The 24,068-nt window shown below is 43.8% G+C and overlaps 1 protein-coding gene across 2 annotated transcripts in view; it reads right to left on the bottom strand.

The window, feature by feature from the left end:
- Positions 1-203: 203 nt before the first annotated feature.
- The window catches only part of ZNF10 (zinc finger protein 10), a 41,568-nt gene continuing 17,703 nt past the window's right edge, over positions 204-24,068 (bottom strand). Inside the window, exons 3-6 of one of the 2 annotated variants that reach the window (XM_021715000.1) lie at positions 7,223-7,349; positions 5,853-5,948; positions 1,514-1,700; positions 204-1,111 (exon numbers count right to left, since the gene is read on the bottom strand). In XM_021715000.1, coding sequence (XP_021570675.1) covers positions 235-1,111; positions 1,514-1,700; positions 5,853-5,948; positions 7,223-7,349 — 1,287 coding nt within the window. In that variant the 3' untranslated portion in view covers positions 204-234. Of the gene's footprint in view, positions 1,701-5,852; positions 5,949-7,222; positions 7,350-24,068 lie in introns of both variants that reach the window. The other variant, XM_021714999.1, reaches the window with a different exon arrangement.

Here is a 24,068-nt window from a genome sequence, read left to right as displayed (position 1 = left end):
GCCAATTACTTTAATAAGAATTTGTAGAAAACAGGAAATCTGATGTATTTCTGTACTGAAATAAAATTTGTGGGGTTTTATTTGCATCTAGAATCAACTATCTAATGTGTAATAGGATAGTAACAAGACTGAAAGCTTTTCCACATAGATTCTACTTGTACAGCTTATCTCCAGGAGTTCTCCAAAGCAAACTAAAGCTACTGTTCTTTGTGAAAAAGTTCCATATTCATTACATTAGTAGGCATTTTCTCTAATATGATTTGTCTGGTATCTAATAAGGTTAGGATTATTAACAAGTGCTGTCCCACACTGATTACATGTTAAGAATTGCTCTCCAGTGTGAGCTATCTGATGCACTACAAATGGAGAGTTCTGGCTGAAGATCATGCCACACCGATTGCATTTATAGTGCTCTTCTCCAATATGAATTCTCTGATGCTTCATGAGATCATTCTTCCGGATGAAGGCTTTCCCACACTGACGACATTCATATGGTTTCTCTCCAGTATGTATTCTCTGGTGCACAATGAGGGCAGAGCTCTGGCTAAAGGACTTTCCACAATCATGACACTCATATGGTTTTTCTCCAGTGTGGGTTCTTTGATGTGAGTAAAGGTGAGAGCTTCGACTAAAGCATTTTCCACAATCTTTACACTCAAAAGGTTTCAGTCCAGTGTGAATTCTGTAATGCACAACAAGGTGAGATCTCTGGCTGTAAGACTTTCCACATTCATTACATTCATAAGGCCTGACTCTAACATGAGTTCTCTGATGCGAAATGAGATGTGTGCTCTGTCTGAAAGATTTCCCACATTCAGGACATTCATAGGGTTTCTCTCCAGTATGAGTTCTCTGGTGCCTAATAAGCCTAGAGCTATGAACAAAAGACTTTCCACACTGATTACATGTGTACAGTTTGTCTCCTGTATGAGTTCTCTGATGGGTAACAAGGTGAGAGAACCAGCTGAAGGATTTTCCACATTCTTTACATTCATATGGTTCCTCGCCAGTATGAGTCTTTTGATGTCCAATGAGGTGAGAACTCCGGCTGAATGATTTTCCACATTCTTTACATTCATAGGGTTTCTCTCCAGTATGAATAAGCTGATGCCTAGTAAGATTAGAGCGCCAGCTGAAGAATTTTCCACATTCCTTACATTTATAGGGTTTCTCTCTATGTATGCCCTTTGATATACTTGGGGATATGCCATGAGTAAGAGAGTTACCATTATCAGGGCATTTGGAAGATTTATCTCCCATGGAAGTTCTTGTGAATTGAATAAGGTGAATGTTTTGACAGAAGGTTTGACTACATTCATTACTGTTACTTGCACAGCTCTCCTGATGACCACTAAGAACTAAATCATGTTTTAAAGTTTTAGTATGTGAGTCACGTTTATGAAAATATTCTCTCAGTACTAGCTGAGCAGGAAGAAGACAGTTTCCCCCATATCTACCACTTTCACAGATTCTCTCCTGAGTAAGTGCTTTCTTTTGGGTGAATGTCACTTGCCTCAAATGTCTCTCTGGGTTTTCCTGATACTTGTCCAACTGGTCTTCATATTTCCAGACTTCTTCTAATGACAAATACCAGAGATCATTCCTTGCCATTCCTTCCATTTTAATGTCAGAGGACTGCTTATCTTTAAAAATGCTCTTACTGGAAACAGATGGTTTAATTTCAACCGCAGTCTCCAAATCTGAAAGAAATGAAAAAGTTTTCCATAACTAAAGAAAGTATTGACCAGCACAGTGTCTCCCAGCACTTTGGGAGGCCAAGGCGGAAGGATCGCTTGAGTCCAAGAGTTCGAGACCAGTCTGGAAAACACAGTGAGACCTTGTCTTTTAAAAAAAGAAGATTTGCAACCAGCCTGGACAACTTGGTGAGACCTTGTCTCTACAATAAATAAAAAAATAAGCTGGGTGTGTAGTGCACGCCTGTAGTTCCAGCTACTTGGATGGCTAAGGAAGAAGGATCACCTAAGCCCAACCGGTGGAGGCTGCAGTGGCCATGAGTATGCCACTGCACTCCAGCCTGGGCAACAGAGGGAGACTCCAACTCAAAAAAAATTAAAAAAGAAGAAGAAGAAGAAAGAAAGTATTAAGGTGAGAATGGCAGGATGTTCATGGAGATGAAGCATGTAAGATGTGCACAGTTGCTTTCAAATATGATTTTATAACCTTGATAGAGAATGAGAAAAGGAAGGATGGCACAATAAACAGTAAATGCATTGGGCTATACAATACTCAAATAGAGTAAAAAGAATAAAGAGAAACCATAGGACTGAACTTGACTTATGGGAGCGGCATATTCAATGTTGAAGGTAGAAACAAGGGAAACCTCACAGAAAGGACTGACTCCTATTTTCGAACCGAAATATTAACAATGTAAGTTTCTAAACTGTTTTATCTGTCAGGCCTTTCCCCAAACATTCATTCTTCACATTACTGCTAATTTAATATTCTTAAACCATAAATGCAGCCATATGTCGGGCAATGCCTTTTATCCACATCACCAAAGCACTACAGAATAATGCCCAGATGACTGACAAAACAGACCTCTCAGTACTCCCAGGCCACATGACAAGGTGGCGGAGCAACTACACCAAAGTTATCCAGACATAATTCTACTTTAAGCTTCATACAACTACTAGTGGTAAACTCAGACAGGTTTCTAAGCTTTTAAAAATTCATTTTGCTTACCTGTTAATCCAAGGATGATGATATTTGTTGTGTAAATATTATATAAAGGGTGAGTCTACTAGTCTATAGCACATGTATAGTCAAAGCATTATTATTAATAATAATCATTATCATTATTCCCATGGTCTATTTGGATTCCTTTGTTCTGAGACATGAGAACTTAGCAGTTGACAGGACTAAGACCACAGGATACTAATGTAGAACTTGGAGCCTTAACTGTATTCTCCTGGACTTTCTACCTGTTTGCTTATATTAGTAGTATTTAATATATATACAGGCAGTGTCAAAAAAAGTATACACATTTTAAGTAAGACATTTGCAAATGTATATATTTTTGGCACCCGTGTGTGTGTGTGTGTGTGTGTGTGTGTGTGTGTGTGTGTGGTATATATGTGTATGGCTAAAAATTATTTCTCCTGCTTAAGTGCTACATTGTCTTTTGAGTAAACTGTCTGAACCTAAACCTTAAAAGTACACTGTATCACTTCATCTTACATAAGTGGGTTGATAATCCACTCTTACCTGGTGTTATGGGTTAAACTGTGTCCCCTCAAAGAAGATATGTTGAAGTCCTAAGTCCTAATCCCCAGGATCTCAGAATGTGACCATATTTAGAAACAGGGTCACTATAGATGTAATTAGTTAAGGTGGGTTCCTAATCCAATATGTGGTATCCTCACAAAAAGAGTAAAAGAGGTATCCTCACAAAAAAAGTAAAAGAGACACAGAGAAAGAGACACAGTGGAGAAGAGCACATGAAGATGACCAAAAATAAAGTGATGTATCCATAAGCCAAGGAACACCTGGGACTACCAGAAGCTGGAAAAGACAAGAAAAGATACCCTCCAAGACGCTTGGCATGGCCCCACTGATACCTTCATTTTGGACTTTAAGCCTCTAGAACTGTGTGAGTTAATACATTTTTATTGTTTTGAGCCACCCAATTTGTAGTACTTTGTAATGGCAGTCCTGAGAAACAAATTCATCTGGTAAATAATCCCTGTGCCTGGCCAGGTCCCTAACTGGCTTCTTTATACAACCCTATCCCACTGGTCCTAATTTTCATTCATGACTTTGTTAGTTTCTTCCCTCCCACACATCAATTATTTTTAATAGGAAACACCATACTCTTTCTGCCAACTCAGAGCATCAGAAAATGCCATGAGGAAGTTTTTCAAACTACAAGTAAAAAGGTTCTAAGATGAAGATATGTGATAAGCAGGGGGGAGAGAGCTAAACACTAATGAAGAACAACTCTGTGTGGAGTGTTTGAGCACATGAATGAGGTGCTTTCTTTTATTAATATCCCAAAAACCTTACACGTAAGTTACTGTCAAAGTCTATAGCACCCATTAATCAACTTATCATCTGAATTTTTAACGTCATCACTCATTATACTTTTTGTTTCAATAATGAAGTTCACAGTCTTGTAGATACTCTAAAATTACAAATGTTTAAACACATGAAGTTTGAGAATTTCTTTTGACAACAAATTCTCAAAAAAATAAAAACTGCTGGATCTAGTTAATGATTGCCATTTTTAGATACTTGTCAGTAGACATCCATGAAAGCTTGCTTAATTAATGCAATAAGTGAAATAAAGGAAGGAAGAAAGAAGAGAAAATAGAAGAATCTTTTCTCCTATGGCTCCAAAGCAGCTGACTGATCAAGTTCCTAAAAGTGCACTGAAAAATCTGCTTTGAGACAGGATTTTGATATAATCACCTACAAGTCAAATCTAAAAAAGTAAAAAACAGTTTATGATAGTATTTCCAAATGGAGGCTTGAACTAAGTGGAAGCTCAGAAAAGGAAGGGAGTTGTACTTAGTGAGAAGTTACTAAAGGCATCACAGAGAAAAAACTTGAAGCTAAACATACAGGACAAGTTAAACTCAGATTTTACTTACATCAGGGAGATGCAGGGAAATGCATGATAGGTACATACGATAGTTATCAGAAGAAAAGACAGAAATGACTATTGGTCATTTTCATGTGACTAGATTGCACTGGGTTTCGGAGCTCCGCGTTTCATATGAGCCCACACAGTACATCTCAGCTGTTCAGCACAATGAAAAGTAGCAATATCTGAGATTGCTGAGAAGGATATCAAAGTATTCAGCTTAGAAGCAAAGGTCAGAGAAAAAAAGAGTTTATAGAGAATAAAGGGGTGGGTAACTGAAGGGAAACTTTCTATTTTTTAACATAAAAGGGCTGACTTTCCCTGTTCACAGATATACACAGGGAAGTTGGGAAACAAAATTAAGTTTGGAAATTGCAAAATGATTGGTATTTTAAGGATAACATTAAAATGAAATAAGAAATAGATGTGTCTGAGACACCCATTCTGGACAGGAAGGAGAGTTGAGGCAATAGGAATTCATAAGTTGTTTGCAGCAGTTTTCTAACTGGCAAAAGACAAACTCTCAAAAAAGAGGCAGATGATAAGAATCCAACTGCAGAGTTCACACTGAGAAGAACTGAACTATGGGAAGGGGCACCTGAAAGAGTAAATTGTGAGAAAAATGCAATAAATGATTTTATGAAAAATGAGAGTATAGAGATTCTAGAGTAAGTGATAATAATAAGGAAAGCAACATGAGCAAGGGCTGAAACTACACCTGTCAACAGAAAGATAATTGTGATGAAGCAGTAAGACACCTTTGTTTCTTTTTATTCTTTTTTTTTTTTTTGAGTTGGAGTCTCATCTGTCGCCCAGACTGGAGTGCAGTGGCCGCTCCTGGCCACCACAGCCTCCACCTGCTGGGCTCCAGTGATCCTTCCTCCTCAGCCTTCCGAATAGCCGGAATTACAGGTAAAATAGCCCAGCTAATTTTTTGATTTATTGTAGAGATGAGGTCTCGCTGCCCAGGCGGGTCTCGAACCCGCGGGCTCAGGCAATCCACTCACCTCAGCCTCCCAAAGGCGTGGGATTACAGGCTGAGCCACCGAGCCCGGCTTGACACCTTTGTTTCTGAATGCAAATAGAATTTAGCAAGTACAACGACAGTGGAGAAACAGGAGGCAGACAAACTCAGTCTTCTAAGGAACAAGAACCTCTGAGGAGGACGAGTGACCACTATCTCCAGAAGTTCTAGCCCCTCACCGCTCACCTGGGCCACTATCTATGATGATTCTTGTTCGATCCTCACTGGGATGGGTCTTTTGGTGAATCCTTCTCTCCACCAGCCAGGGTTCTTGCCCTTTCTCCAACCAGAGGATCACATCTGGTTTAGGAAGCTGATACCCTGTTCACAGTGAAAGACAAAGAATTGGGTGAGAGTGAGGGAAGATCTGGGACAGACACAAAGGAACATCCCAGATTCAACTTAACCCTCAACCCCTTGCAGAACTTGGGAGGACTCTGAAGAGTTGACAGTGTGAAAATTCAGACAAAACAAAAGAAATATACATTTTAAAAAATTCAACTCTATTCACAATAGCAAAAACATGGAACCAACCATGTTGCCCATTGAAGCTTGACTGGATAAAAAAATGTGGTACATACACACAATGGAATGTTATGCAGCCATAAAGAAGGACAAACATATGGACTTCGCAGGAACTTGGATGGATTTAGAGTCAATCATACTCAATGATTTATCACAGGAACAAAGAACAGAGTGCCATATGTTCTCACTCATAAGCAGCCCTTGAACAATTATAGTACTATAAGAAAGCAACTGCCGGGCTCGGTGGTTCAGCCTGTAATCCCGCACCTTTGGGAGGCTGAGGTGAGTTGATTGCCTGAGCCTGCGGGTTCGAGACCCGCCTGGGCAACTTGGCGAGACCTCATCTCTACAATAAATCAAAAATTAGCCGGGCGTAGTAGCGCATGCCTGTAGTTCCATCTACTTGGAAGGCTGAGGCGGAAGGATCGCCGGAGCCCAGCAGGTTGAGGCTATAGTGGCCAGAGTGGCCACTGCACTCCAGTCTGGGTGACAGAGTAAGACTCCAACTCAAAAAGAAAAAAAAAGAAAGCAACTGAGAGTAGTGGGAAACTGACTGTCAGGGGAGGGAGGTGGGATTGGCAGTTGAAAGAAACTGCTAGGGGAGGGAGGGGCATTCCCCATCAAAAAGGGTACCTGCATAATCAACGTTTGTATACCTGACTCTGAATTGTACCCCACATCTTTATAATTTTAAAAAAAATTCAACAAAACAAGTTTCCTACAAAAGTAGAAGTATAAAAACCCTGTTACAGACCCCAAAGAAATGTGGTTCCCTGAACCTCAACCTTTTGATATATACTTCAGGGTCTCTGCACCTTTTGATTTATAAAGAACCAAAACCAGTCAGCACAATGGCTCATGACGGTAATCCCAGCACTTTGGGAGTTTATGACCAGCCTGGGCAATAGAGAGAGACCCTGTTTCTACAAAAAACAAACAAACAAACAAACAAACAAAAAACAATTAGCTAGGCATGGTGGCATATACCTGTAGTCCTAGCTACCTGTCTCTGTTAAAACAAAGAAACAAACAAAAATAATTACAGTGAGTATATTCAAAAACAGTCTCACCCAAGGAAACCAGGTTCTTATAGTTCTCCAACATCACATCTTTGTACATGATCTGCTGAGTGATGTCCAGCAGCTTCCATTCCTCCCTGGAGAATTCCACAAGTACATCCTTGAAGGTCACCAGTATCTACAACATCAAACATAACTGCATTGAGCCAGATGTATATCTTTGCTCACCCTTTCTTGATTCCTAACAGGAAGAGAGATTAAGCTGATAGTAGTAGAGGCAGGGAAAGCAGATGGATCAGAATTTATTCTAGGTATGAATAGTATTTTGAGGGATATTGGTCAATTCTTAAAAGGAATGGCTACTAGGACCAGATTCAGTGGATCAGCCCTGTAATCCCAGCACTTTGGGAGACCAAGGCAGGAGAATCACTTGAGCCCAGGAGCTCAAGACCAGCCTGGGCAACATAGTGAGACCTTGTATCTACAAAACATACAAAAATTAACTGGGTGTGACAGCAACTGCTTGTAGTCCTGGCTACTCAGGAGGCAGAGGCAAAAGGACTGCTTGAGCCCAGGAGATCAAGACTATAGTGAGCCGAGATGATGCCACTGTACTCCAGCCTGGGTGACAGAGTGAGATTCCATATCTCCCTACTAAAAACAAACAAACAAACAACAACAACAAAACACTATTAGGAACCTACTGTCTGAAAGCAAGTTTCATACTATGCTTTACATAAAAGTTTATCAGAAGCATGTTTATTTAAGTCAATTTTGTTTTATTTATTTGTTTGTTTATTTATTTATTTATTTATTTTTGAGTTGGAGTCTCACTCTGTCACCCAGGGTGGAGTGCAGTGGCATGCTCACAGCCACCCCAGCATCGACCTGCTGGGCTCCGGCAATCCTTCTGTCTCAGCCTTCCAAGTAGCCAGAACTATAAGCGCACACTACCATGCCCAGATAATTTTTAAATTTATTGTAGATATGAGGTCTTACCATGTTTCCTGGGCTGGTCTCAAACCCGCGGGCTCAGGGAATCTACTCGCCTCAACCTCCCAAAGTGCTGGGATAACAGGCTAAGCCACCAAGGCTTGTCCCAATTTTGTTTTAAACAGCTAGGGATAATCAAACACCAGAAGTTAATTCATTTCTATAGTATATGAAATAAAGAACCTAATTCAAATTAGGAAAAGAGGTTAAAAAAAAGAACTGAGTTCAAGTATACCTTACTGCCTAAGAGACTTATCACCCTACTCATATTTTATAATCTAAAATAATTGTCTAAAAAGTTTTTCCTGATCATTGGTAGGCATACAAAAAAATGAAGGAGTTAGGAGATTAAATTTTAGTAGTAGCAAAACAATTTGACAGAGAAACACGTTATACAGATGCAAGGCCTTTATTAGCCACATCAAAAAGAGGTGCTGATTATATGAGGGGGGACCCAAAAACCTGGATTGTATTTATAAAAATTGTGTATTTATTCTTGTTTAAACTTCAGTTACCTTCAAAGTACCCTTCCTTGGATGCAATACACCTATTAAGACATTCTTTCCACTGCTCAAAACAGTTTTTGAATTCATCAATTTGGATGCCGTTTAGTGCTTCTGCCATGTTTTGTTTCATCTCTTCCACATTGGCAAAATATTTCCCTTTGAGAACTTTTTTCATTCAGGAAACAAAAATCAAGTCATTCAGGGCAAGATCAGATGAACAGGGAGTGTGGGCATGGGGGTCATGCTGAACCTTCAGTGTGTTGTGGGTAGGTGCATTGTCATGGTAGAAGAACCAGTTACTTGTTTGCCACAATCTGAAATGTTTCTTCTCCACAAATTGTGAAGCAACCTTCTCAAAACTTCTAGGTAAAAACTTTGGTTGGCCATTTGATCCAGAAGAACAAATTCCAAGTGCACTATAAAGGGCCCACTCTTCAAAAGATAATTCTATTTTTTAGGTGGGTCTCCCCTTGTATATAGAAAAAAAACCTATGAGTGATTGGGGATCTCTCACTAAAGATCATGAAGGCTCGGAAACTGAAATGTTTGCTTTCAAATGCTGAAAGAGCTTACAAGCCAGAATTTCTGTATTCTATGAAAAGGTCTTTCAGAAATGATACAAAATAAAGATATTCTCAGATGAAACGCAACCAACAGAATTTGTTGCCAGAAGACGTGTTCTAAAAGATGTGCTGAAAGAAGTTCTTCAGGCAGAAGAGAAATGAAACCAGAGAGAAACATGAATTCTCAGGAATGAAGGATGAATAACAGTGGATATCTGGGTAAATACAATAAACTAGTTTTCTTCTCAAATTCTTCAAAAATATATAGGACAGTTGATAGCAAAAACTTCAACATCTTCTGGTGAGGTTTTTAAATAAGTATACAACTTTAACATAAAGGAAGGAAAGTAGAGGGATCTATATGTTGTAAAGTTTCTAGATTTGAAGCGGTAAAAATTAACTATTAATTAAAAAGTAAACTACAAAAGATTAGGTATGTATATTCTAATTTCTACAGCAACCATTAAAAAATACAAAAATGTACAACTTTTTAGTTTACATTTAGATATAAATTTAAATGAAATAATAAAAAATATTCAAATACTCCAAATAAAGGCAGAGGAAAATAAGGAGGAAAAGATACACAGAAAACTATATAATAAAATTAAACACTTAAATCCAGTCATATCAATAACAACATTAAACATAACTGGTCTAAACATAACTACTAAAAAACAGAGATTGCCAAATTGGATTTTTAAAAACCACAAGCCTTAACATTCTGCTCCCTAAAAGAAAACCAAACTGAAAATAACAATGTAGGGCCAGGCACAGTAGCTCACACCTGTAATCCCAACAGTTTGAGAGGCCTAGGTGAGAGGACTACTTGAGCCCAGGAGTTTGAGGCGAGCCTGGGTAACATAGTGAAACTTCACTGCTCTAAAATATCAAGAAATTAGCCGAGCATGGTGGGCACATGTCTGTAGTCCCAGCTACTCAGGAGGCTGAGGTAGAAAGATTGCATGAGCACAGGAATTTGAGGCTGCAGTGAGCCATGCTCATGCCAACTGAACTCCAGCCTGGGAAACAGAATGAGACTCCAACTCAAATAAATAAAATTAATTAAAATTTTAGAAAGAAAATAATAACTTAGTGAGGTTAAAAATAAAACGACAGAAACAGGAATATCATGAAAACACGAATCAGATGAAAGCTGGAATAGCTATATTAATACCAGACAACACAGACTTTAGAACAAAGAATACTACCAGAGATAAAGAAGGATATGACATAATGATAAATGAGTCAAGCTACAAAAAAAACTTAATAATCCTAAACAGATCAAAATGTAAACTATAAATCTGTAAAATTTTTATAAGAAAACAATACAAAAATCTTTGTGATCTTGGGTTATTCAGAGCATTCCTAGCAACAACATCAAAAGCATGATCCATAAAAGAACTCATTGATCAAGTGGACTTCATCAAAATTAAAACTTTTCTTTTCCTCTTCAAAAGACACTGCTGAGAGAATGAAAAGACAAACCAGAGACTGTGCCATAATATTTGCAAATCACATTATCTGACAAAAGACTTATATGTATAATGTATAAAGAACTCTCAATTTGCAAAGGTGAGAAAACAGACTAGTTGAAACATTTCATCAAAGACGGTATATAGGTGGTAAGTAATAAATAAGCACATGAGAAAGAGGTTCAATGTCATTACTTATTAGAGAAATGCAAGTTAAAACCAGAGTAAGGTACTATCAGATACCTATTAAAAAGGGTAAACTTTGAAAATTTGATGATACTAAGTGCTGGTGAGGATGAAGAATAATTGCTACTCTCACACATTGCTGTGGAAATGCAAAAATGGTACATACAGCCACTTTGGAATATACTTACACACTTTTCATAAAGTTAAACACACTCTGGTCACATGACTTAGCACTCTCTTAGCTAAGTACCTAAAAGTATGAAAATTTATGTTCACATAAAAAACCTATACGCAAATGAATATACCTGATAAAGAGTTTTATTTATAATTACCAATCATTGACTCATTCACATGTATTAAATGTTTATAAGTAATTTGCCCAGTTGTAAAAACTAGAAGAAACCCAAATGTCCTTTAACAGGGAATGCATGAACAGTGTGGTGTAGTCACATAATGGAAATCTACTCAGTAATAAAAAGGAACAACTGACTGACTGACTCATGCAGCAACAAATACATTATGCTATATGAAAAAAGCTAGAGGCTAAATAATACACAATTCCATTTACATGACATTCTGGAAAAGGCAAAATCAACAGATCAGTAGTTGCCAGCAGTTGGGAAGAAGGAGCAAGCACTGACTACAGAGGAGTAGCACATAAACATAAACAGGAGAAGTTGAGGGTGCTGGGTCTGCTGTGTAGCTTCACTAAGGTAGTGGTTACACAACTACATGTATTTGTCAGAATTCACGAACTGCACATCAGAAAGAGAGATTTTTACTGCATGAAAATTTAGATACAAATAAATATTTTAAAAGGAATGTTCTATGAGGCTTGTATGCTAGATACCTTCTCTCATTCCCCACCTGGTAACTTCTCTACCCTGCTTTCTTCCTAGGAAGGGTGAGCTGTATGGAGGATATCAAAAGATATCCTTGCCCTCAGCCTTTCAGATTTATTTCATCAAAGGAGACCAGATGGACATGGCAAGCAAATCGCCCTAGTGTGGTGAGGGTGGGTGTGTTCCCTTGACAGATGGTAACACTCTCTATAAATTACGGGTCTGCTGTTCCTGTTCTCGCCCCTTCAGGCCTAGTGGTGATGGATTCCTTTTCCCTACTTCATTCCCGCAGTCTCCCAAAGTGCTGGGATTACAGGCTGAACCACTGAGCACAGCCTAGTCTTTACTTTTCAAATGGAAGGACTCCCTTCGTTGTAGGGCTGGACTGGTGGTACTCAGCTTTGGGTTATCTGGGAATGTATGGATTTCTTCCTCATTTTTGAAAGACAGTTTGGCTAAATATAGGATTCTTGGTTGACAGGTTTTTGTTCTTTAAACACTTTGAATATTTCAATCTACTGCCTCTGCCCTCCAAAGATTTTGATGACAGTCTGATGATCTTATGGAGAAATTATGATGAGGGCTATCTTCCTGGCAACGCAATAATATATCTTATATCTCATGCAACAGAAGATGTTCTTATAGTGTCATGATGTCAGTTAAGTTTCACCACCATTTTGAGACCAATCGTTCAGAGTTTAAAGAAAAAGGGGTAATTTGACAGTACACATTAAGAGGTCTTGAAAAACCAAAAGTTACTTTAGATTTTCCAATTAACAATAAAAGAAGATGGAAGCATACTGCAGGCTTTAACTTTTTTTTTTTTTTTTCTGAGTTGACTTTCACTGTTTCCTAGGCTGGAGTGCAGTGGCACGATCACGGCTCACCTCAGTTTCAACCTCCCGGGTTCAGGCAATCCTTCCCCTCAGTCTCCCGAATAGCTAGGGCTACAGCCACATAATTTTTAAATTTTCTGTAGAGATGATGTCTCGCTATGTTGCCCAGGCTGTTCCTGAAAGCCTGGGCTCAAGTGATCTCCCACCCAGGCCTCTCAAAATGCTGGGATTACGGGAATGAGCCCAGCCAGGTTTTAATTTTTGAGAAAGCAAATGTGTCTCTAGAACCCACCTAGACAAACAAAAACAAACCAAAAACCACCTTTTCTCCAAAGGAGAAAAAGTTATTGCAAACAAAAAAACAAACAAAACCTGGGGAGTAGCCCAGCCATGGTCAGTTGCTCTGACCTCATAAAGCGCCATGGTGATGGAATCCTGCACACCTATATAAGCCCCTGGCTGGCCTGAGGTTTTTGGTCATTATTGCCCAGGAAGCCACTTCAGTGACCTGTGGAGTGAGACTGTGCTGCATCTGTTGTCTCCTTGTTTTCCTCTGTTTATTTTTTCTCATTTTCCTTTTTTTTTTTTTGGTCATTTGTTCTTTTCTCTGTTTCCTTTTGTTTTCTCTTTCATTTTATTTTTTAGTCTTTTCGTTTCTCTCCTCTTTCTTTGTTTATTCCTTTATTATTTTCCCCCTTTTTTCTTTTTCCCATTTTGTTTTCATTTCCTTTGTGCTTCTCCTTGTGTGTGTCTTGTGTTCCCCTTGCTTTTTGTTTAAATTTAGTTAGCATTGTTAGTATAGTTTGCACACTTTGACTTTTTTTTTAGCAGTCTTTATCAGTAGTCTTAGTAGATTTAGGAAGTTTTTGGAGTAGTGTTAGCAACTTAGTATTATTAGTCTTGTTCATATTCTTAGCTTTTCTTAGTAGTCTTAGTAGATTTAGTGTGTTTTTGGAGTAGTGTTAGCAACTTAGTATTACTAATGTTGTTCATATTCTTAGCTTTCTAGCACAGTTGCTGTAGTGAGTATAGTTGTAGTTAGTGGTAGTGTAGTCAGACCATGCGGTGGTGGGGCATGTGTCTGGGCAGGCAGCGGGACATGGCCACCAGGGAGATCCTACGGTGTTATCAAGTCCTTATGACCCTTGGCAGCGGTTCCTTTGCCAAGGTCAAACCTGCACAGCATGTAAAAACTGGGACCCCAGTAGCACTGAAAATTATCTCAAAGGAGCAGCTGGCCTCCAGCTACTGGCAGCTGTACTACACAGAGGCCAAAATCATGAGTAAGCTAAGACATCCCAACATCATGAAACTCTTCCAAGTCATCGATAGGCATACAACATGGACATCATCACGGAGTTTGCTAGTGGAGGTGACCTTGACCACCAAATCTGCCAGAAGGGCTGCCTCGGGGAGGAGGAGGCCTGACAGTTCTTCCTCCAGATGTGCTCGGCCGTCCGCTACTGCCACCAGCAAAACATAGCTGAGACCTCAAGCCAGTGAACATACTTCTGAGTGAACGTGAGCCAGTAATGGTGGCAGGGAATGGTGGATAGGGAATGGTGGCAGGGAATCCACCATCCAATGAAGACAATTTTAAAGACCTCAGGGCAAAGATCATAATGGGAAAGTACAGAATTTCCTTTTATTTTTCCTTAAACTTGGAGCTACTTATCCAAAAAATGCTGGTGCTCGACCCCACGGAGAGGCCCACCCCAGGGGTCACCATCCTACAGGACCCCTGAGTCAGCCCCAGCCTGGAGAACCCAAGGGCAGACGAACAGCAACGAATCCCTGATAACCTCGACCCTGAAATAACAAAAATAATGAAAAACATGGGATTCCAGGAAGAACATATTGAAGATTCACTCTCAAAGAACTCATTTGACCATACGCATTCCAACTTCCTCCATACTAGGAAGCCAGAGGGTGGGACTTCAACCTCTCCTGATGGAGAGAGCAGGGGCTGGCAGAGGGCCGTGAGGAGGTGTTTGGACCTTTTCAGAAGATGTTGCTGCCTGCCAGTCAAGAAGACCTGCCTATAGAGAAATCAGATGGCTCCAGTCAATCCCCGAGACAGGTGAGACTGAGCCACAAGCCAGGTGTTGGGGCGGTCAAGCCGGGCAGGCTTCCTGCACAGCATGTTAGTTATTATGTTCTTATTAATACTATTTTTAATTGACAATTCCTAACTATTCACATTTACGGGGTCCATGTGATGTTTAGAGATAGGTATACAGTGTGGCATGGTGACATTAAGCTACTTAGCATATCTCGCAAAGACAAAAACCGCTGATGTCACTCATGTGATATGAAAAGGGTGACCTCACAGAAGGACAGAGTAGACTGATGGTGACCAGAGGCTCAGGGGACCACCAAGGAAGGGAAAGGGGATTTCAGAAAGGGGACTTGCTAGTCAAAGGGCTCCCAGTTTCAGGTGAACAGGAGGAAGAAGTTCTGGCATCAGGCGCAGGGTGACTGGCATCCAGGAGATTGTGGTATTGGGGACTGCAGAGTACCCGAGAGTTCATTCCACTGTCTCCTGCATTCAGGATGGAAAGCAAGAAGACCTACACTCCTGGGATCGTGATAACATGGTGCGGGGACTCGGTCAGCAAGGACTCAAACAGCTACAGCAAGAAACTCACGCAGCTGTGTGCCTAGCATGTCCGGCCCAGTGGACTCTCCCAGATTGGATGGAGGGTACAACTGCCATGCGGGCTCTGCAGCAACTCCAGTTGAGAGGACATTCAGCATCCACCCCTCCACTCTGTAGCCTTCAGAGACAGCCTGTCCACAGTTGGGGTAAGCAGAAAGGATGGCCTGGACACTAGAGGGCCCCTCCCGCTGGGGTGACATCAAAGTCACCTGTTTCCTGGGTCACTTCTCCCTCCCCTGCTCTTCTGTCTTTGCCTCCATGTGTGGGGGAAGGGACATGAGTCTCAATAAACCACAATTACATGCAAATCTCGGAGTACACTTGGAGCTTCAGGAAGAGGGATCCTAGTTATATGGTGGTCTGCATCCTCCCAGCATGAAACGGGGGCTGTGCACACCCCATGAAGGTAGCATGTCCTGGGAGCTCATCAGAAATACCACTTCCAGAAGTGTTAAGGGAGCTCCCGACAGCAACACCTTATGACAAGTGGTCCCAAGGGATAAGGTCCCTTAGGACCACTTGCAGGGCAGAAGTGCACACATCCTGCATGGGAACATTTTCAGAAGGACCAAAGAGAGCTTGAGGTCTGTCTAGCTGTGTCAGTCATGCCAAGAGGTCCCCAAAGCAGCCTAGGGTTACATGGCTGTGAGGCTGAGGGTCCGGACTGTATGATGGAATCAGGCCTTCCATTGTGATGTTTCCTCCTTTTCATGACAGAGGCAAGGAGCAGCCCCACTCAGCTCAGAGGCCTGGTCCAGTTCCAGGTGGAAGCAGAGCTTCCAGGTGACCTGGGTGTCAGGTGACCTAGGGATCAGACCCAGATCCTGCTGGGAAGGCCTTGCTGCCCAGCTGGGAAGATGAGACTGGAGTCTATCTATCTGCATACCAGTCACCCGTTCAAAGGGCCAAAGAAGGACACACACAGCACTGTGCCCCAATCTAATCCTGGGACCACGGGGACAAATTCTGAAGGAGGTGGGTCTGGAAGGCTCCAATGCTTGGGTGTGCCCCTGAGAAAAGGCCAGGAGGCATTCCGGGCAAAGGGAAGCCAGAATGACAGAGGCACACATGACAGAGATGGGAGGAGGCTGAGCCTGGGGGTGGGACCAGCCCCCTGTTGCCAGGACAGCACCCATGGGTGCATTAGCTCTGGGTTCCCAATCTTATCCATTCCCCTGCTCATCTTTGATGGCTGGACATTCTGCTCCAGAGACTCCTCTCCTCTTCTGGGAGCTTCAGGGCTGGGCTGGTTGGGCCAGGGGCCGCCTCTTATGTCCCTCGTTAGTCCAAACTCGGGCTCACGGATAGGAAAAGGTCACCATCAACTTTGTTAATTTGTCTGGTGATCTGGCTTCTGGACAACTTGTTCATACAAAGCCCATGCAGGACATTCTCTTCTGAGGCAATCGAGGGGTGGTGGGACTTGGAGGACCACCACCTGAGTGTCTCCTGGACTGAGGTCAGAATGAAGGGAAAGTGGAACGTTGGCTTCACCAAGTCTGTCAGAGACATCAGACCTCCAATGCAACTGTCAAGTGTCTTCTCAGAGCCTCAGGTAATCCCAAGGACAACCAAATAAAGGTGCTTTCGCTCGCTCCTGGGTAGTAATGATATGGTTTGCCAACACAATGTGGGCAGAGCAGGCTGGGAGATGGGGTGACCCATCCCCTCCAGAACGCTTCTGCCCTCAGGAACACTCATAGACTGCTTCAGCCCTCCTGTGCCCCGGTTCTGCCAGCCCCTGGCTGTGTGCTCTCAGGCTAGTCCCTTCGCTTCTCTATGCAACCTCTTCCTCATCTGTAAAACAGTAGTAGCAATAGATACAACACTGCCCAGAGATAAGCATTTTTTCATCACACATTAGTTGTTCCTAGTACTCCTTCCACCGAGGCAAACTTCTAGGCAGTTAGTGCCTCTTAACAGATCCTTCCTGGTGGACTCCCAAAATATACTCACATATACATTTTCTCATTACAAAGCTGATGCACATTGACCATGCATAACTGGAAGAGAGACAACGCTGAGAGCTAATACTCACTGAGTGCTGCCTGAATGTCTCAACTCACATCACAATCCTAGCAGTGAGACACTATTGTTAATCCCAGTTGTGGCAGTCAAGGCACACAGAAGTCATCTGCCTAAGGAACCACAGCTAGTAGAGAGCAGAGCTGGGACTTGTACCCAGATGGTCTGGTTTCAGAGTCTTTGCTCTTTACCCCATGTTATCCTGCTCCCCAAAAGAGAAACCGAAAATGCCCACAGTCCCCATCTCACAAGTGTTTCTCACATTTCACATTGCTTTGTCATCATTTTTCTATTCATGGAAATAGAAAAATGCACCATGTGTGTGCCCAGATAAGAGGAGGGAACTGGCCAGGCTCGGGGGCTCAACCTGTAATCCCACACTTTGGGAGGCCGAGGTGAGTGGATTGCCTGAGCCCGCAGGTTCAAGACCCACCTGGGCAACTTGGCGAGACCTCATCTCTACAATAAATAAAAAAAACTCAGCCTGTAATCCCAGCGCTTTGGAAGGCCAAGGTGAGTGGATTGCCTGAGCTCGCAGGTTCAAGACCCGTCTGGGCAACATAGCGAGCCTTCATCTCTACAATAAATCAAAAAAATTAGCCAGGTGTAGCAGGGCGTGCCTGTAGTTCCAGCTACTTGGAAGGCTGAGGTGGAAGGATCACCAGAGCCCAGCAGGTCAAGGCTGTGGTGATCAGGAGTGTGCCACTGCCCTCCAGCCTGGGTGACAGAGTGAGATTCCAACTCAAAAAAAAAAATAGGAGGGAAGTGAGCAACGCATGCATAGCTCCCACTGGTGAGCAGCAGAGAACCCCACACCTTAGTGGCCCTGAGCAGAGACCACTTGCTGCTTGCCTCTGGGGCGGCAGCCAGGGCAGAGAGTGGGTATTTTGGTCCCTTCCAGATGGGGGCTCTGGTCCACAGTGCTGCTATGTGTGGAGCTTCAGTTGGGGGACATCCCAGCATTTGTTGGATGTATTGCTAGGAGAGGGGTACTGCTAGGCCACAAGGCACGCACACATTCAGCTGTTGTCATTATTGTCACATCTTTCCCAACGTGGCTGCGTGAACTGTCGTTGCTCCTAACAGCTGCCCAGCACCCCTGCCAAGACTTGCTATTTCCCACCTTTTAAAAACCAGTTCTGACGAGTGTGTAGTGGCATTATATTTCCTTTGCATAACATTTCTTAGGAAAATTATCAAGCGTGCAGGAAAGGTGAAACAATTGTCCTTTGAATATCCACTTACCCACCACCTAGCCCCTACCATGGACAGTTGGCTGGATTCCTCTTAGCCTGTCCACCCTTCTATCCACCCGTCAGCTTATCTTATTTTTGTATGCATTTGAAGTTGCAGACATCAGCATGCTTCATTCTAAATGGTTGCCATAGGTTTATGTGCATGGCCTTTTCCCCCTACAGTCAAATCTGTACCCAGCAGCATGTACACATCTGAAGAGGACCCCTCTTGGGCTCTGACAAGCTCATACACCTGTGAAACCCACATCCCAGCCAAGACTCAGAGCCTTACTGTCTTCCCCTCCTCCTTCCCTCCTGCTCCCTTGTGGGTCTCAACTGAGCTACGGCTTCCTCTAAGCAGCCTTCCCAGACACGCCAAACTGGCTTTGACCCCATCTTCTATAAAGGTACCATGCTGAGGCCTTTCTGTTGGGTAGTGCCTAGGAATGGGATGGCGCTCACAGCACCTGTGCTTACTCACCCACAGTGCACTTTATCATGGGCGCTGAACGACCTGTTGAACTCTGACTTGCTATCCTAGAAGCACCATGAAGAGAGAGACCATGTCTATCTTCCTCTCTCTAGCGCTCTCTTGCTCTCATTTACCAGGGAACCTCCAGAGAATGTCACTTGGTAGATGCTCAGTGAGCAGGGGATTGGAAAACCAGTCAATGAAGCGGCTGAGCAGAAAAAGGGCCAGGACAGAGCAGGGGGAGAGGTGTCCACACTCCGGAGTGGGAGCCCAGCCACGCATCAAGAGGGCTGGGGCCTATGTGGAGAGTTTCACAGTAGTGGCCACAGCCGAGGGGCTTCTGAGAAGGTGCCAACCATGTGGGCACGGCAGAAACGGGATCCAGTGAGAAGAAGGTAGAGCCTGAGGGTACTGCAGGGGAGGGCAGGCCTGGGCAGGGCCACCAAGGGGACCTGATATATCCTTCAGAGCCATGACCAGAGTCTTGTCACGTGTGATCTAAACTTGATGGGGAGGAGACTGACCTAATATGGGGACCTACCTGTTCCTGAGCCAAGTATGCCCCAGGGAGGGCATCAAAGCGATGGGTCACCTGCTGACCTGGCCTGCCCTCAGACCCCACAGGCTTCCATGAGGTGAGCGTCTCCCTGCCCTGACATCTTTCTCACGGAACCTGGGCCCTACACACCCCAACATACTGCCACATATGCTCCACACCAGAAGAGATGTAAGGCACTTTCTCAGGGAAATTTTGACACTATAGGATTTCTATCTTGACTGCTTTGTCCAGAACTCAAACTCCTTGAGAAATGTCCCTGCACAGTAGGGAGGGATGTATAACCATCAAAATAAGGAGCTGTCATCCCTTTTCATAGATAGAGAACCCAGAACCCAAGGCTCAGAGAGGTTGGCAGCACACCTGACATCGCACAGATCATAATAACTAGATGAAGTGGCTCAGACCAACACTGTTGAACTCAAATCCTGCTACTCCCTGGGACCTGACTCCAACATTGGCTGTGCTCCTCAGACCCCCCTCCAGGATGGATGTAGGGGGTCGTACAGGGGGCAGCTTATTTCTGCTTCCGGCGGGCCTCTCCCCTGTGCAATGCAATTCTCCATCCTAAAGGGTGACCTTGTGGAGAAACTGTAGATTTCTTTCATAAGCTTGGTTTCTCCTGGACGTGGTTTGCACATGGATTTTTCAGAGACACTGCCCCTCTCCTCTGCAACTTCAACCTGTAACAGCTCTGCACACAATCGCAGCTACAGCAGCTTGTAATACCACTTGACACCACAGGCGGTCCTACTCTTCTGCCAATCAAGTTTCCTAAATGCTGCCAGTGCCACACCACTCTCTGGTCAAAGACCTTCAGTGGCACAAGTCCTCCAAAGCCCTCCAGATTCTCAGGTCCTGGCATTCTAGGTCCACCTTGTGCACAAGCACCACAGACCGGCCCACTTCCAGATCTGTCGCTGGCATCCCCGCCCACCAAATGCTATCTGTCCTTGTTCATTCCAATGCCCCGTTGGACTCTTACTCAATAGTGACTTATTCAACAGCTCACCAGTCCTTCGGCTACCCTCTTTGCATATCAGAGAGGAAACTCTGCCAGTCTGGGCCAACTCTCCTGGCCCTGTCTCACAGATGATTAAACTCCAAGTCATTGTCAGGCACAGCCAGCACACCCAGATCTTCAGTCCAGGCTGTGTGACCTTGGGCAGTGGCACAGCCTAAGCTGCTTCATCTTGACATGGAGCCCAACATCAGTTCCTTCTACAGTGTTTCAAGGTCTCAGTGAGGTCAGGTGTGCAAAATGCTTACTCTGCACCTGGCAGGGTTGTCACTCGATAAACTCATTGCCACTGCCAGGGTTACCACGGATGTCACCACCAAAACCCCACAGGAGATGCTGAAGAAAAGAGGTGCTCAGGAGTGTTGGCCTTGCATGTCATGGCTGCTTCGCCTCTGGAACCAGTCAAAACCCCAATCAACAGTGCATTCTGAATACCGACTACATTCCAGGCACTGAAACAGGCCCTTTGACGTGCAATTCTATTTAGATGACACTCAGCTCAGAAATATGGAAACAGGCTGAGAGAGGCCTGTCATCTGCCAAAGTGGATGAGAGCCAGACCAGACCGGAGCTGACGGTGGACAAGGAGACAAATGCCACTGCTGATGGCGTGGCCCCTCTGCTGCCTCAAGTCCTCAAGTTGGGAATCTGGCTGATCTGCCTGTCTGGCCCTACTCAGCAGTGCTGCTTTACCTGGGAGTGGCTGGAACACACCCTGGTTCTCCACCTCCACCATCAAGTCAAAGTGGGAACAGTCACTCAGGGTGACCATCTCCCTGGCCCCGCCAGGTATGAGACCACTGATCCTCAAATGCAGCTGCAGGGGCTGGCCCACTCGCGCCTCCACCTGACATGGGGTGAACTCCAGGCTGCTGGGCTCAATCATCCATATCTGGAAGACAGGGACATGGCCTGGGCTCAGCCGCCTCCACAGGAGAGGCAAGACTCATTGCACAGAATTCCTAGGAGCTTCTGTGGGCTGGGCACTAAGGACAGGTCCGTGGGAAGCATGTCCTGGGCAGCAAGGTGAGTTGGGGGCAGAGCTGGCAGGGAAGCCCTCTCTCAACAGGTGGCCTAGGAGCTCCAACCTGAGAGCCATGTTAAAGGTAGACAGGCAGAGGTCTGAGACAAAAACCAGGATAGTGAAGGGGTAGTTCGTGCAGAGGCGCTGAGGTACACATCCGCTCACCATGTTGAAGGAAGAAGATGGCCAGTGTGGCTGGAGTGTGGTAAGCAGCAGGGAGTGGAAAGAGAAGGGGTCTAAGAGGCAGCGGGCCGGGTAATGGAGAGCGTGTGGCCACGGAGGGACATCGGTGTTCACTGTGGCTGAGGACACCAAGGGTTCCCATCATTCTGGCCTGTGTGTGTCAATGTGTGTGTGTCAATCATCAGCCAGGTGACCAGCAGTGAGGAGGTGACCAGTGAGAGATGGGATGGCTTCCCCCAAGTGGGGGTGTGTTCTGAATGTTCACTGACTGCATGTGTGGATCACCTGGCTGAAGAGGGTGAGGGGAGGGACCAGAGGCTAACACATCCATCAAACCAAGCTCGGTGCTCCCCAGGCCGTGCTGAGAGAGCTGCCGACTCCCTGGGGGCTTTCCACCACTTGGCTGGGAAAGGGTTTTCGCAATCCTGTTCACCTAACAAAGAAACTGGCTCGAGGCGTCAGGAGCTGGGCCAGGCTGCAGCATGGTGGATGCAAGCGTGAGCCCAGCAGTCTACCCCAGAAGCCAGGGTCCACCCAGGACACCCTCTGCCTCCTGAGGAACTGTCCTGAGGCTTCTGCTGAGCAACTGGATACAGGGTGGCACGTTTACTGAGAGGGGAGACATGGGGAAGGGGACACCCACTTATCCCTGTACATATCCCATATGTATCCATAATGTATCCCATTATGCCTCATGTCAAGGGCATCTGTTAGTACTTCTCTTAGATCTAACTTCAGACAGCAGAAAACTGGATTTGCCTGTCCCCCCAGATTCCCAATATGCTAAGAGCAGGCTATGACTGGACACTATGGGGCTCCCCTTTCCGCCCCAGATGAAGGGATAAAGGGGTTGCGGTCATGTAGGCTCAGGGGCTGCAGCTGGGGCTGGCAGAGGCTCAGCTGGGGAGACCAACCCTAGATAAAGCTCTTAGCTGTAAAATACTATCTGCCTCACAGTATTATATATACTAGAACAATAGACTATTGTGTTAAGGAAGACGGGTGAAAAGCGTAACTATTGCAGTCAGGATGTATAAACACATAAAGAAGGCATAGTCTAACGCTACTTTATTTTTATTTTTTATTTTTGTGAGAAAGCAGAATTTATTGAGGACAGAAAAGCTCCAACAGTGGGAGGGGACCTGAAGGGTTTGCCCCTAACGCTACTTTAAATCGTCATAATACTTTTGAAACTTCTTATGTGCGTCTCCTTCTTTGCTAGAAGTAAGCACTATTCTGAATTGTGTTACCTACTTGTTTGTTTTTAAAGTACTTTTAACCTCATATGAATACAGCTATAAAAAAAAGTATACTGTTTACAGATTTTCTGTTTCCAAATTTCCTGATCAGCAACAGTTGCTGATCTTGTTCTTGATTAGTCCTCAGTCCATATTAGATATAACAATTATCTCCCACCTAAAATATTTTCTGCTTTTGTGTATATTTGAAAATTTCCATAATAAAAGAGGGAAAGATCAAAGCCCACAGTGATTTTTTTTTCTTCTTACCAATTCTTTTTCAGTTGATATAGTCTAGTTTCTCAGCAGCATGTTACAGCTTAGTCATAATCTCATTCCTGAAAAATGTCTTCTCTGACAACGCACACACTTGGTTTACAATCTTAACTCACAGAAGACTATGGTTCAGCCTCTTTTGCAAGTTCATCAGCTCTAACAATCTCATCAATTAATTTTTGGTATTTGTTTTGGCTCTGTTTGGCCCTGTTATCATTGTGCACTCTTCTGTGGGGAGTCTCATTTGCCCCGTGTAACCACACCATCTATGTTTAGTGTAACAAACAGTCCTAGAAGGCCCACACAGCCCATACTCTGCCCCCAGCTCTATGTTTGGGCTGCACTGAACTGCTCTTATTTTTTCAAACAGGCCATCTCTCAAAAATCTGGGCCTTCACAACCCCAGTTCTCGCATATGTATTTGGACAATCACAAGTCATTCTTCATGTCTTGGCATAAATGTCATTTCAGCAAGTTTTCTTCTAAACCTCTAACCTATTTAAATATTGTGTTAAATGCACACACCAAACACCTGCCCAGAGCATTCTAATGTGAGGCTGAGCCCTCCAGACAGGTCAGGGAAGAATGAGGAGAGGGAACCTCACTTCCAGGCTCATCCTGCTTCCCTAGATCACCTGCCCAGCCCTGTATGAAGAACTCACCAGACAAAGAAGCTGAATGGGTGTAAGAGCTCACCATGGATGACCCCAGAGGTTCTGTCCTCTTCAGAGCTCTCTGCACCCCGGTTGCAGTTACCCTGTGATAATTATGTCACTTGTTCCTGAGCTTCTCCAAACAGGGGCTTGCCGT

The sequence above is a fragment of the Carlito syrichta genome, unplaced genomic scaffold (assembly GCF_000164805.1).
Source record: "Carlito syrichta isolate Samal-C Ts95f unplaced genomic scaffold, Tarsius_syrichta-2.0.1 Scaffold306507, whole genome shotgun sequence".
NCBI classification, from domain to species: Eukaryota; Metazoa; Chordata; class Mammalia; order Primates; family Tarsiidae; genus Carlito; species Carlito syrichta.
This window is presented reverse-complemented; position numbering and strand designations above follow the sequence as displayed.